The sequence below is a fragment of the Silurus aristotelis genome (assembly GCF_946808225.1).
Source record: "Silurus aristotelis genome assembly, chromosome: 23".
Lineage (NCBI taxonomy): Eukaryota > Metazoa > Chordata > Actinopteri > Siluriformes > Siluridae > Silurus > Silurus aristotelis.
In genome coordinates, this window is record NC_139596.1 from 2,171,477 (window position 1) to 2,183,729 (window position 12,253).

Consider the following 12,253-nt stretch of genomic DNA (forward strand, 5'->3'; position numbering starts at 1 on the left):
CTATATTTTTCGAACTCACATAGTCAGAATATATCGATATTACATATATGCCAAGCTGAAAACTTACCCTATTGCCACTGCAGCTAGCTGTGCAGTTGGTTGCGTTGTAGGCCATGTCCACACCCACACACTGGTTCTTACTACACACCTGGAACACCGAGTAAAAATGGATACATGTTTCCTCCAATGGTATTTGGTCATCAATGACACTGAATTAGGATGACCCAAATTTCTTACCTTCCCATCACCACACTTGGTTCCTGCATCTACTTGCCCGAAATCTTGGGTGCTGTCACTGTAGAACGTGGCTTTGCAATTGCTGAATGTGACAGAGCGGCCATAGATTGGGTTGGTCTGGCCTTTGTCACAGAAAAGCTTTCCACACATTACATCCCTAGGAGAATTGCAAGCAAAAAAATCATTAAAAGCAACAAGACATTAGAGTTTTAAGATCATAATGTCCTTGGACTCACTGTGTCTGGCACCCGGTATACTGCTCATTAGCAGGTCGTGTGCAGAAGGCATAAAAAGTTCCCTTTACATTCTGGCTGTAGCAGAAATCACTTGCTACCACCGCACCTTCAGAGGAACAAAAGCACTTCTGTAAATGAGTGTTGTATCATTAGAAATGCTTTGTCAAGCGCCAATAACATACCCGATCCCCACATTTTGATGCACTGCCCATCCCGTGTAGGGCACTGGCCGTTTAAGCAGTAGCCAGTGTTGTTCTTGCATGGCAAACCGTTCACGGAGAAGACATCCTCGGGGCATGAGCTCGAAGTTCCAGAGCAATACTCAGCCAGGTCACAGTCGTCACGCCTGGGGCGACACATCAGGGCGGAATCTGCGATCTGCCCATCAGGATTGAGAAAATAAAGTAAAACCGGGTTTAGCTATATTTGGAATGGGTAACAAAACTTCAAAACTTAGATCCCTCCTCTTTCAAATGGTCACTGACTCATTCCATGAAGATGGACCTCACCTTGCAGTTGTAGCAACACTCTCCCTCTGCACACATCGAGCCTTTTGTGAGGGTACATTTGGTGGCATTGCAACATGGGTTGGTGCACTCCTATACAAACACACACATATATGCTTAAAAACTGTATAATTTTCTATGTCTTCTGATGAAAATGCTAACTTGCAACCGTAGTAACAGTTTGGAACTAGTGACCGAGCCGGTTCATTAATTTTGAACGAGTGTTTAATGCAGAGGTGGGATGTAACATGTACAAATACTGTATTTGACTAGATTTTTCTGGTATTAATACTTTAATATTTATTTTTCGGACCCAAATATCTGTACTTTCTACTTTTTACATTTTCAAAACAGGCTTGTTACATTAGGTTTAAGCTGTTTGGTAAAATGTAAATATTTTTTCTTCTGACTGTGCACCATTTTCAGCCCCTCAAAAAAAAAAAAAAAAATTATAATAATAAATAAATAAAATTTAAGTAAAGAAAGAAAACAGACGCTCTCTGTCATCTATCTTCACAGACACATAAATAAAACAGCCTGAATCTCAGTGAATACTTTACTCACAGACATAATAAATATATGAATAGAAACCTCAAAGACTATAGACCTCAAAGTCTATTTTTAAATAAACCAATTCACATCAAATGGAAATATTCTCAGATTTTTGTAATCCGTATGAAATATCCGATATTATGAGGTAAAGTTTCTCTGGTATAACCTTACAAACTGTCCGTGTGGAAACATAGCAAAGATTCCATTCGGTGTCCTGATGATTTACGTATTTTAAAACAACATAATTACTTTAAAACATTTACAAGAATATTTTGTCTTCATGCTCTATGAGTATGGTGTTTTGTCCATGCCCATAGTGATTAGAATATTAAAATTTAAACACATTTAAAACCTTGAATAATTTTTTTTTAATTTATAATATATATATATATATATATATATATATATATATATATATATATATATATATATATATATATATATATATATATATAGGAAATAAATGTATGTTGTATGTTGCTGTGGTTACAGTTCATTATTATTCGTTCTTTTTAAACCTTATTCTCCTTATTCTTATTTAGTTCCTAAATAAGAACTAAAAATAATGAACTGTAACCATAGCGACATACAGTCCCAGTTCCATACGCCTATTGTAAACATTTCCTAATGACGTTTCTAAAATACTGGAGGATTTATGTGTGAGCTTTAAAATTAACTTTTAGATCAGAAGGTCGAGTTTAAATCCTACCACGCTGCCACTCCTGAGCGCCTGAGCAAGGCCCTTACCGCCACAGTCCCGCAGTCGCAGTCTTCCCCGGTCTCTCGAAAGCCGTTGCCGCACACTGGGGGCTGGAGGAGGTCACTGGCTTGTGGTTTATTGAGAAGACACTCGGGGTAGCGTGAGGTCAGGAACTGCTCATAGTTTTTCATGCTGCAGTTTGTGAAGAATTGTGGGATGTTGATGCTAAAAAAAAAAAAAAAACGCCATTGAAACGTTCAAAGTGTAGTTACTGTCACTGCTTAGTTTTTTTGGTGCTTAATTAGATTTCCAGTAGCTTTAATTTATTTATACATATATGTATATTTATAACGTGAGAGCCATTGTCTAGAATGCTTTAATCTATACGTAGATTTTAACTAATATTATATAGTGTGTGTGTATATATATATATATATATATATATATATATATATATATATATATATATATATATATATATATATATATATATATATATATATATATATATATATGAGAAACATAGTCTACATAGGTAGATTGGATACACAAAGGATCCTACTTGTGATAATCAAGTAAATAAAGCATTTAATATAGCATTTTCTGTTATACAATTTATAGCCCAAATTGTGTATTGACAGCAATAGTTCTGACAGACCAGCAATATAACAACAAAATAAAAAATTTATGCGTGCAATTCCAAAGTCGCCAATGTGGCTCATTTTTATTGGATTTATCCTCATGACCTTCAATGCCTTAATCACTAAACTAACACCTTGAATTGAGGCTTGGTGAAGATGACAGATGTTTACAGCTGCTATAAAATGAGTGATAACAGGAATTTAGCTGCTGCACATTCCAGGACATTGAATGTAACTCGATGTTGCAATGTTGAATGTTACAGGTCATTTCACTTGAATAAAAAAAAATGTAATGTAATTAAGTCAATTTTCAGGGACAGGCAGGGGCAGATTTGTTAATTAAAAAATGTGGGTCTTATCCAGATCTGTTGGTTTACTTCTTTAAAGAGCATTTAATATAGTATTATCTGTTATATCATACAGTTTATAGCCCAATATTTTGTATATATAGCGATGAAAACCAAACTAGTCCTGATAGAGCAAAATATAATATGACGAGATCGAAAATTTTGACGTGTGAATGCAGTGTTTAATTCTTCATGCTTTCATTATGGCATTTTGATGATTCAATTGAATAAATCTGGGCAATTGCGTGACTTTGCAATCGCAAATAAAATAGCGCATGATCCAGCAAATAATTGCATTATACCTCAGAAAGGCATCCATGATGCAACTGGACCCGGCACATGCACACGAGCTGGTGTCGTGGCTCATACCCAGGTTGTGTCCCATCTCATGTGCCAAGGTGGCACCGACAGCTATGGATCGTGTATTATGATTCTGAGAGGGGCAACAGAGGATACAGACTATTATTATTGTTATTATATTATCCATTTTCTAAGAAAAATCTTTTTTTTTTTTTGTTACCTGGATGACTCCGGTAGAGGAGTCCGTGCACAGGGTGCCGACGTAAGCCAGGCCTACTGTCGCCCCATCAAAGTCGATATTGCTGCAATGATATGGACAGAAAACATATTTAGTTTTGTCTATAAAACAAAAAAAAAAGAAAGGAAGTTAAGTATTTCAAGACTACGTGATGAGATGCGCATTGTCATGCTTCTTCCTCTTCATCAGATCGTCGTTTCTCCACTTGGTAAACGCGGTCAGCGTATCTCCGGCCGGAGTGGTCACCGCTATCTTATCGGTATCGTTCCATATTTCCAGACCAACCAGAGCAATAAAAGTGTTCAATGGTTTATACACCTGCCCAAAGAAAGGTAAACAGATAGGTGAATAATGGAAGTCAGTGTTAGTCTGGGTGACAATGCAGTAAATACTTGAATCTGATTGGTCAGAAGGTTTAAATTTATTATCAGTATCGGCAGCTCCGAACAGTGCTGACAACGGTTTCTTTGTTACGTAAAAAACTTGCGTTTATAGCTTTTGGCAGACACCATTTTCCACTTACACTTATCTTGTACAACTAAACAGCTATGGGGTTAATAAAGAGTGGCAGCTTGGTGTGGCTGGGATTCGAACTCACAATGTTTTGAGCCAAAGTTCAATGCCTTATTCACTAAACTACCATCATGAATTGACACTTGGTGAAGGAATCAACAGTGTTTTCCTATCACATTGAATGTAAATACCTCATACCTCAACCCTCATTTATTATCCCATATACTGAAGCCTTAGAAGCTGCAGTCTTTATTGCCACATCATATATTTATTGAATGTATATAAGCCTTAGGTCTGATACTCACCCCATTCACAAAGTTGACAATATCAAAGATCTTCAGTCTCACTTCGGTGACGTTCTTGTTCATCTTTACATACTGTGTGAGCACAAATCAAACATAGTTAGTCATAGGCCTGTTGTCTGATATGGTTGACTCTATATTTATAAAATCGATGAGACCAACATTTCTTGATAAGTTTAATCAGCATGTGGGAAACGATGTGTCACAAATTTGATTTTGTTTCGGGTTCATGGCATTCGCTTTTGCGTTTGGTCCATTATTAGTTTGTCTTTCAACCCCCTGCTGTAGCATTGTCCCATCTTAAAGTCTTAGCATCCAACCCAACTAGCATTTCTAGCATTAAATCTAACTATTTTGTTCCAATTCCTATGCAATATTTCATTTATTCCCCATTTTACAATCATGGACCAGCGCTGAGTGTTTGCATTACAATAGAATTCCCATGTCTACTGACTACATACCATTCTGTTGTCCACGACAAGGATGACCTCATTGTATTTCTTTTGCAACAACATACTTAGGCCCTGAAACAAACAAAGGAAAAATTTGCATCCACATACTTTTGTAAACCAACTGATTAGATTTGTGGTCTGGTGTCCATCAGCCATGGTTCAGTTTTCAATCATTTTAAATATGAATCCTAAATTGTGGTATTGATACCATGGATGGCTTGAGGTCTAGTTGAGAAATCTCTAAATCTCACTTACTGACATACGAGCTTTAGATTTGCCAGAGGAAGTGCCTGGGAAACCTTCAGGAACATCCTTCCAGGTAGTGTTGGTCACTCCACATAGAGAAGGGGCATTATTCATATCTTCGAACTTTATCACCGCATGGTCACCATCGTTGTCTTCCGTCAGAGGTTCGATGATAAACTTCTGTTCTGCAGTCTGGAAAAAACCCCTGGAATGCAAGGAAATGTCGGAGAGCTACAGTAACAGTACAGTAACCAGAAGTAGAATTAGTTCATAGACATGGGGATTGCATAGGGAAATTTTGGCCTTTTAAATTCATTTTAATTCAATTTATCTCATCTCATAGTGGTTAATGTTTTGTGAAGGTATGACCACACAGGCTTCTCCTGACCACAAACTTTCTTGTTGACATGAATTAGTGGCCTTTATTTATTTATTTTTCAATTTATTTCTACACACTTTCTGGTAAGATCCAGTGTATTCTGCTTAGGTTTGCAGAATACAGGGAAGTATGGCAACTTTTGACTTGCAGGCATTTGCTGCTTCTGCGTGTCTGGAGATATTTGAGAGCTGTTCAAGGGCAACTTTAAACATCTGGTTACAACTGTGGAGCAGGTCATATGTTCCAGACACACTAATTTGCTAGAATTAGGAGGTCTAGCACTTCCAGAGGCAGGTGTTGATACCGCTGAGCCTAGTAGTGTTAAATGTGTTGAAACATCTATAGACAAGGCCTGAGGTCAAAGCCAGAGCTACTCTAGTCCACTTTTCTTCTTTCTTTTCTGGCGGATAAAGAAACCTGTGTCAAGTAGTGCAATGTGGGTATCCAAATAGATTCAGAGGGGAAAAAAACAAAGGCATGTAAAGGGTTTGAAGTTGAAATTTAAAGTGGAGTAAGAGTTAAATTATGTCAATTGGACTTTTCGCCTTCTAATCCTTTCTTCTTGTCCTCTTGTATGGCCTGCAGCTCACATGCTGTGGATTTAGATAGGTTGATGCTTTGACATGTTATTGACATTATTGGCTGTACCGTAATCCATCACAGGTGCTTATGCTGACCATCGAGTTCCTATCATTCTTGATCTTCCCCTGGTAGTAGCAGAGATCCTACAAACAATTGTACTTCAATATATATTTGCATAGATTTATTTTAAATAAAGGAAGCATAAACCTCCTCACAAACCTACCATTTTATCAGGTTTAGTCACGACAGGAGTACCATCACTCAAGTAATGAGTCTCAGTATAGTCTTTACTTAAAAAATCACTGTAGAACCCAAACACAGGCAGAAGATACATACAATTATATTAGAATACATACATTTATTTCTGCAGTTATTTCTTTGTTTAAAGTGCTATATTAAATTGACTAATGAAAAAAAAAAGGTAAAGTAGAAAGAACGCCCCCTCTCCCACCAATTTGTTCAATCTGAATTATGAGCAAATTACATTCCCAGCCAAATCCAGAAAAAGATTCAGAATAATTGGTGGTTTTAATGGGTCTAATTTAACCAACATGCCTGGGATACAATGTGTACAATGTAAAAAAAAAAAATCTGCATATACAATATGGTTTCCACCCCCATCTTACTCAGCACTTGATCAATAAATTCATCCATACGTGTTTTTGTCAAGATGCATCTCGATGTGTTTTCCACCAAGACTCAAGGCATATTTCACCTTATCAGGCCTAGAGGACTGAAAAAAAAACCAAATCACATACATTATACAATGTTTATTTCTGATTTCCATCAGTGAGTGATCCCCAAGTTCAAATCACTCACCTCTAGATCTCTTTTATGAAGGTCATGGAGTCTGATTGGTCGAACCACATCATAGATTTCCAGTCCATCTAATGACAAACCAGAGGGCAGACATCCTATTGTGATTAGTAGCTATGGTGCAGATGTACTAGAATGTAGCTGTATTATTATATTATATTATATTGCTAGAATAAAGCTGTATTGTTATTATTAAAACCCCTTAGTCATCAGAGCCGCACCCACGCGACGATATCCCATTGTTCTCAGGTGTTAATATTCAGCAATAGATTCAATTAAAAGAAAGTGTAACCATGACTACATCATTTTAAAGGTCTAAGCCTCAAGCAGTGATTTCAGATCACTGTTCAATGGAAAACGTATAACGAATGTATTTTGCTGAATGTGTGTAAGCAGTACACAACAACAATTGTTGTTATTATTATTGTAATAACGAGTCACAAAGACATCCACTGCTGCTAATCCCGGTTTATTAGGAAAGATAAGGGTCCAGTGAACAACATGCACTGGGAAACTGGAAGTTCATTAATTTCAATTGTACTCAAAGATTATTCAACAGATTTCCGTAATGATGATCATGCTTACATAGCAATTCTGGCCATGTTTAATATGAACAATATAAACGACTTCTAGATGTCGGTATTGTTTCTCAAACCAGGGAAGTGTTTTTCTGCTGTTCTATGCACTAGTGAAATGTCACTAGAGAACAATGCCTGTCAGACTTTCTATTACCACGTGTAAGTAACGATTGGTAACGTTATACCTGAATGGCATTTGACCCAAAGGAGTGTGAAAGCAGGCTATACGACATGACAGCATGGATTTTCCAGAAATCTGACTCACTGGATAAGAGCAAATATTATTTGAAGACAGTGTCTGGGGATGATGCTGTGGATTTGTCTAGTTTGATAAACTATAGACCAAAAATTTGAAGGACCCCAACGTTTATTTTGTTTAACTAATTGACCAGAATTATCTTTGAGGTATTAAACATGGCTGACTTTATGGTCAATCTAAATGCCTTATAAGTGTTTGGTTACTCCTTATGTGTAGAGTGATTCAATATAATGTCTAACAAAGCTGGAGAATTCTTCTGGAGAAATCTGCTATCACCACCAATTGGACCATTTCAACCATCTGTGTATTTTTGCGAATAAATTCAGAAAACTGGCTGACTGAATTGCAAAATACTGGGTTTGTGATAAGTACATTATTTTGAAAAAGTCAATTTTGTAATAATAATAATAATAATAATAATAATAATAATAATAATAAAAATGGGGCCAAGAACCAATTAATATTCAACCCTGTATTCTTCTCTTTTTTGGATCAATGTTCTTGTGTCACCATAAGGTGAAATTTGGCCCTAATATGGAGGTTTTTTCTTCAAAATGTACAAGTCCGTATTAATACGAATTCGTCTCACCTTCTGAGGTCATCCAATTAATCTTTTTTTTGCCTAATTCGAGGCCTATCATTTTAAATTTAGTCAAAAACTGTATTTTCCCCACCTCCTATTATACATTTTCTCCAATCGTGACTAAGCCTTATAAAAATGATCAAAATGATTTTCAATTATTTGAAGGTTTTGCAAATAATGTACCAACAAATCCAAAACCAACACCAAAACCACACAAACATTTGCACACAAATTTGTGTAAAGCCATTCCTTGCACCTATTAGTTTATATGCATATGGGCTTTTCATTGCCTACAAACAATTCTGGTTCATTTATTAAAAACCATAAAACTGGCTGTAGGTTGGCATAAAAGTTTAAATATATGTTTACACTTTCCTGCAATAGACTGGGGTCTCACCCATGATATATTCTAACGTCATTTACAAAGTTCCTAGGATACCCCACCACTCCGATCAGGATAATGACTTTACTGAAATGTGTATCATTGTACAGATTGGCATTGCAGCTAATTACGGATTGTCACCCCACAAGGTCCTCATCACCATTTTTTGCACAATTGCTAACCTTTTTGTGGACAGGTTAACAAGAATTACCCGGTTACCAGAGATTCGCTTCATAAATAAGTTGTGGTTTCCTGGCGTTGCTCTTTGTAATCCCAGGGTACACATATTGTAGTCGTTTTGCATCTCTTTTGAGATGAATAAATGATTAATTAACAAAGTTAATACTTTGTTGTTGGAAGAGATCTTTTAGATGCTACAGTATGGAGACAGAGTTTAATAATTAATTTTTGAAAACGGACAGTTTCAAAAGTATCCTGAGCAGTCGTGAAATTTGTGAATCTTCTATCAACTGTGTGACATTGCAGTTATTGATCTATGAAGCCGACTTTTCAATACCAGTTTTAGTGCAATACTGTTGCACTGTTGGTTTAACACTTACACTCTCACACTCACTTCCATGTCAACTTCCATGTGACTTTGACCCAAAACTTTGCTCATGTTCATTGATTAAATGAAATATGGAAATACAATTTTATTAATGGTAAAAGAATATATGTTATATCAATTGGTATAAGTATTGTCAATGCGTTTCAAGAGTGTTTAGGTGCTCTTTTATGATCACAGCTGTTTGTCTCATTCAAGTGTTACTTGCAAAACATTCCTGGTAGTTAATGGGCTGTATGAATGCCACAAACTACCCTTTGGATTGCGTATGCCCCTGCATAACATATTGTTGCCATATGGATCATTATCAGTCTGCGCTACTGTATTTCGACAATCTAATTGCTATTTTAAAGATTTAATAAAGATCTGGAAAAGCATTTTGGTTCCACATATGGAGGGGCAACTCCCGAAAAACCCAAGATTTCTAGTATTTTTTACAGGTACCAGTGATAGGAAGATACGTTTATTAGCTAGTCATCTTTCTAATGTAGCATTTGAGTTGAAAAAAGAGGAAGATTTTAATTAACCTTTAACTAATGAAGAATGAAGAAGTTCCATCAAACAACGCACAACGATAGCTTGAGTTTTATTGGCGGACCTTGAAATGTCCTGGACCGCAGATCTAAGTTTAATTGCCATCCATATTCAATTAATGTTTCTATACATTTTTATGTTTGTTGGGTGCAGGTTCATAGAGTCAGAGTCACTTGAGGAACTCAAACACATGGTACAGCATGGTACAGCTCTTTGGTAATCTATTGGGATTGGGATATTCAAATGATTAAACCAATGAAGAAGAGTCTCAGTTTCTGTCAACAGCCCCTGGATTGGTAAATCTACAATTTAAAATGTCTACATAATGACAAACTTGGACAACACTCATTCCTTTGTTCCGTTGTTTGCACACTTTAAATGGGGATATTAATTGTGAAATGCAAATACAAGGTATTGTGTGTACTGGCCAACATAACCAAGTCTCTTAATATAATATTTACACAGAATCTGTAAAAATGTTTTCTTTGTTCTCATAAATGTTCATCTGTTTTTTTTCTAGCTAGAGTGTAAATCCTTACTAGTCTCGCTCGCCTCCTTACTTATAATCTGGGAACCACTTGTTCTTTAAATTCAACAGGTTAATTATTATGATTCATAATTTGGACTTGTTTGCTTCTGTTTTTTTTTTTACTATTTTTCCTCTCATGTGGTGAAAAAAATCATTTCCATCACATTGGCTTACAAATGTTTTAATGAATATATAAATTAACGTATAGAAACTGTAATATAAATTCCCTGGAATTTACATATTGATAAAAAAAAAATAATAATAATTTATAAGACTAATTATCTGAAGATCTTATAGAATTGTTCTTTTTTTCGTAACCACAGAGATTTTATTCTTAAACTTTGATTTCAAAACAGGTCTGGGTCATTGATTAAACGCAACAATCGCTTTAAAACGCAAACTGAGACCTGTCTATTTCTAATCTTAGTTTGAGTTTTACCAGCCATTTTAATGATTATATTTTATTTCATTTAAAGTTTGTTTTCTAGAAGCTCCCAAAAGACCATTTTCTAAGCACAAAAAGATGGATTAATATACTTTTTCCTCAAAATGTATATATACTATATGGCTTTATAACAAAAACATTTCTGCAAAATCTTGAACTAAAATTCATGCAAATGAGTGATGCAAAAAAAAGTGGATGAGTATCGAATATTCTACCTGAGAGGATGCATGTCAACAAAACCCCAAGGATCCACAGCAGGACATGGACAGCTCCCATCCTCATCTTTCCTGAGACTGCTATGGGGAGAATGCTCTCCGAACACGTGTCGACACTTCTACACGGAAAAGAAGAATGACTCGCGTGTTGTTCTAACACGCCTCGATGGGAGTGAGATCTATGGGCGTGCTGCAACAGATCTCCTGTTAGCCCAACGTAAACACAGAGACATGGACTGAAAGCTCTTCTACATGCTATCAGGTGTCTTCGAGCAACAAATCTTTTCCCCAGCCCTCTTGACATGAATCTTTAATGAGTCAGTGATTGCTTACTTGAATTATCCATGTAATCTGAATCTTTAATTGGGTATAAATGAGCTAGTTTCATTCAATGTAAATAGAAAATGAAGATATTTTTGATAGATGTTTGTGTACTGTCTATGCATATGTTATAATGAATTATTTTGGCCATCCAATAATATTTCTACCTGTGTAAAAAAGGGTAAGGTTTACAAGACAGATATACAATGATGAAACATTGACTGTCCTTGCTTTTTTACCAATAATATATAGACAAAATTTTGTAAACATCTGATTATAGTTCCATGGGGGGATGTTCCACTAGATTTGTGCTCATTCATCCAAAAGGGCTTTAATAAATTCAGCTACTGGTGTACGAGGTGATATCAAAAAGTTTCGAGACTAGCTCTGGTTACAAGAAAGATGTTTATCACCATCAAAATAGTCCCCTAGGATAGGAATATAGTGCTCTCAGCATCCAGGCGTGTCAAGCAGCTCATGCGATTTACATTGGATCTCCGCAACCGTGTCAAAACGGCAAGCTTTGAGCTGTGAAGACGTCCGGAGGAGCCAAATCCGGCGAGTAGGGTGGGTGCGGAAGTGAGATAGTGTGGATTGTTTTCAGAGGTTGAGTTCCTTGAAGGTCTTTCCGATCTCTCGTCATCTTCCGGCGATGTTCTTCTGCCGATTAAAAACACCTTGACTCGTTGCAGCATCTAGGTCAGAATAGCACCAGTTAATAAGCACCATCGATCTCTTTTTGATACCACCTCATAGGTGAGGAGGCCTTGGGTGCAGTCAGCGTTCCAAAGGTGT

At 36.4% G+C, this 12,253-nt stretch overlaps 1 protein-coding gene across 1 annotated transcript in view; it reads right to left on the reverse strand.

Annotated features, from left to right (window-relative positions):
• adam28 (ADAM metallopeptidase domain 28) overlaps positions 1 to 11,276 on the reverse strand; it is a 36,612-nt gene extending 25,336 nt beyond the window's left edge. The window contains exons 1-17 of the mRNA XM_083527546.1: positions 11,138 to 11,276; positions 7,051 to 7,118; positions 6,888 to 6,964; positions 6,455 to 6,533; positions 6,298 to 6,374; positions 5,280 to 5,475; positions 5,034 to 5,096; positions 4,576 to 4,647; positions 3,906 to 4,075; positions 3,740 to 3,821; positions 3,522 to 3,652; positions 2,279 to 2,456; positions 983 to 1,072; positions 656 to 851; positions 474 to 579; positions 238 to 394; positions 68 to 148 (exon numbers count right to left, since the gene is read on the reverse strand). Of these exons, the coding sequence (XP_083383672.1) occupies positions 68 to 148; positions 238 to 394; positions 474 to 579; positions 656 to 851; positions 983 to 1,072; positions 2,279 to 2,456; positions 3,522 to 3,652; positions 3,740 to 3,821; positions 3,906 to 4,075; positions 4,576 to 4,647; positions 5,034 to 5,096; positions 5,280 to 5,475; positions 6,298 to 6,374; positions 6,455 to 6,533; positions 6,888 to 6,964; positions 7,051 to 7,118; positions 11,138 to 11,204 (1,890 nt within the window). The 5' untranslated portion in view covers positions 11,205 to 11,276. The remainder of the gene's footprint in view (positions 1 to 67; positions 149 to 237; positions 395 to 473; positions 580 to 655; positions 852 to 982; positions 1,073 to 2,278; positions 2,457 to 3,521; positions 3,653 to 3,739; positions 3,822 to 3,905; positions 4,076 to 4,575; positions 4,648 to 5,033; positions 5,097 to 5,279; positions 5,476 to 6,297; positions 6,375 to 6,454; positions 6,534 to 6,887; positions 6,965 to 7,050; positions 7,119 to 11,137) is intronic.
• Positions 11,277 to 12,253: the final 977 nt, after the last annotated feature.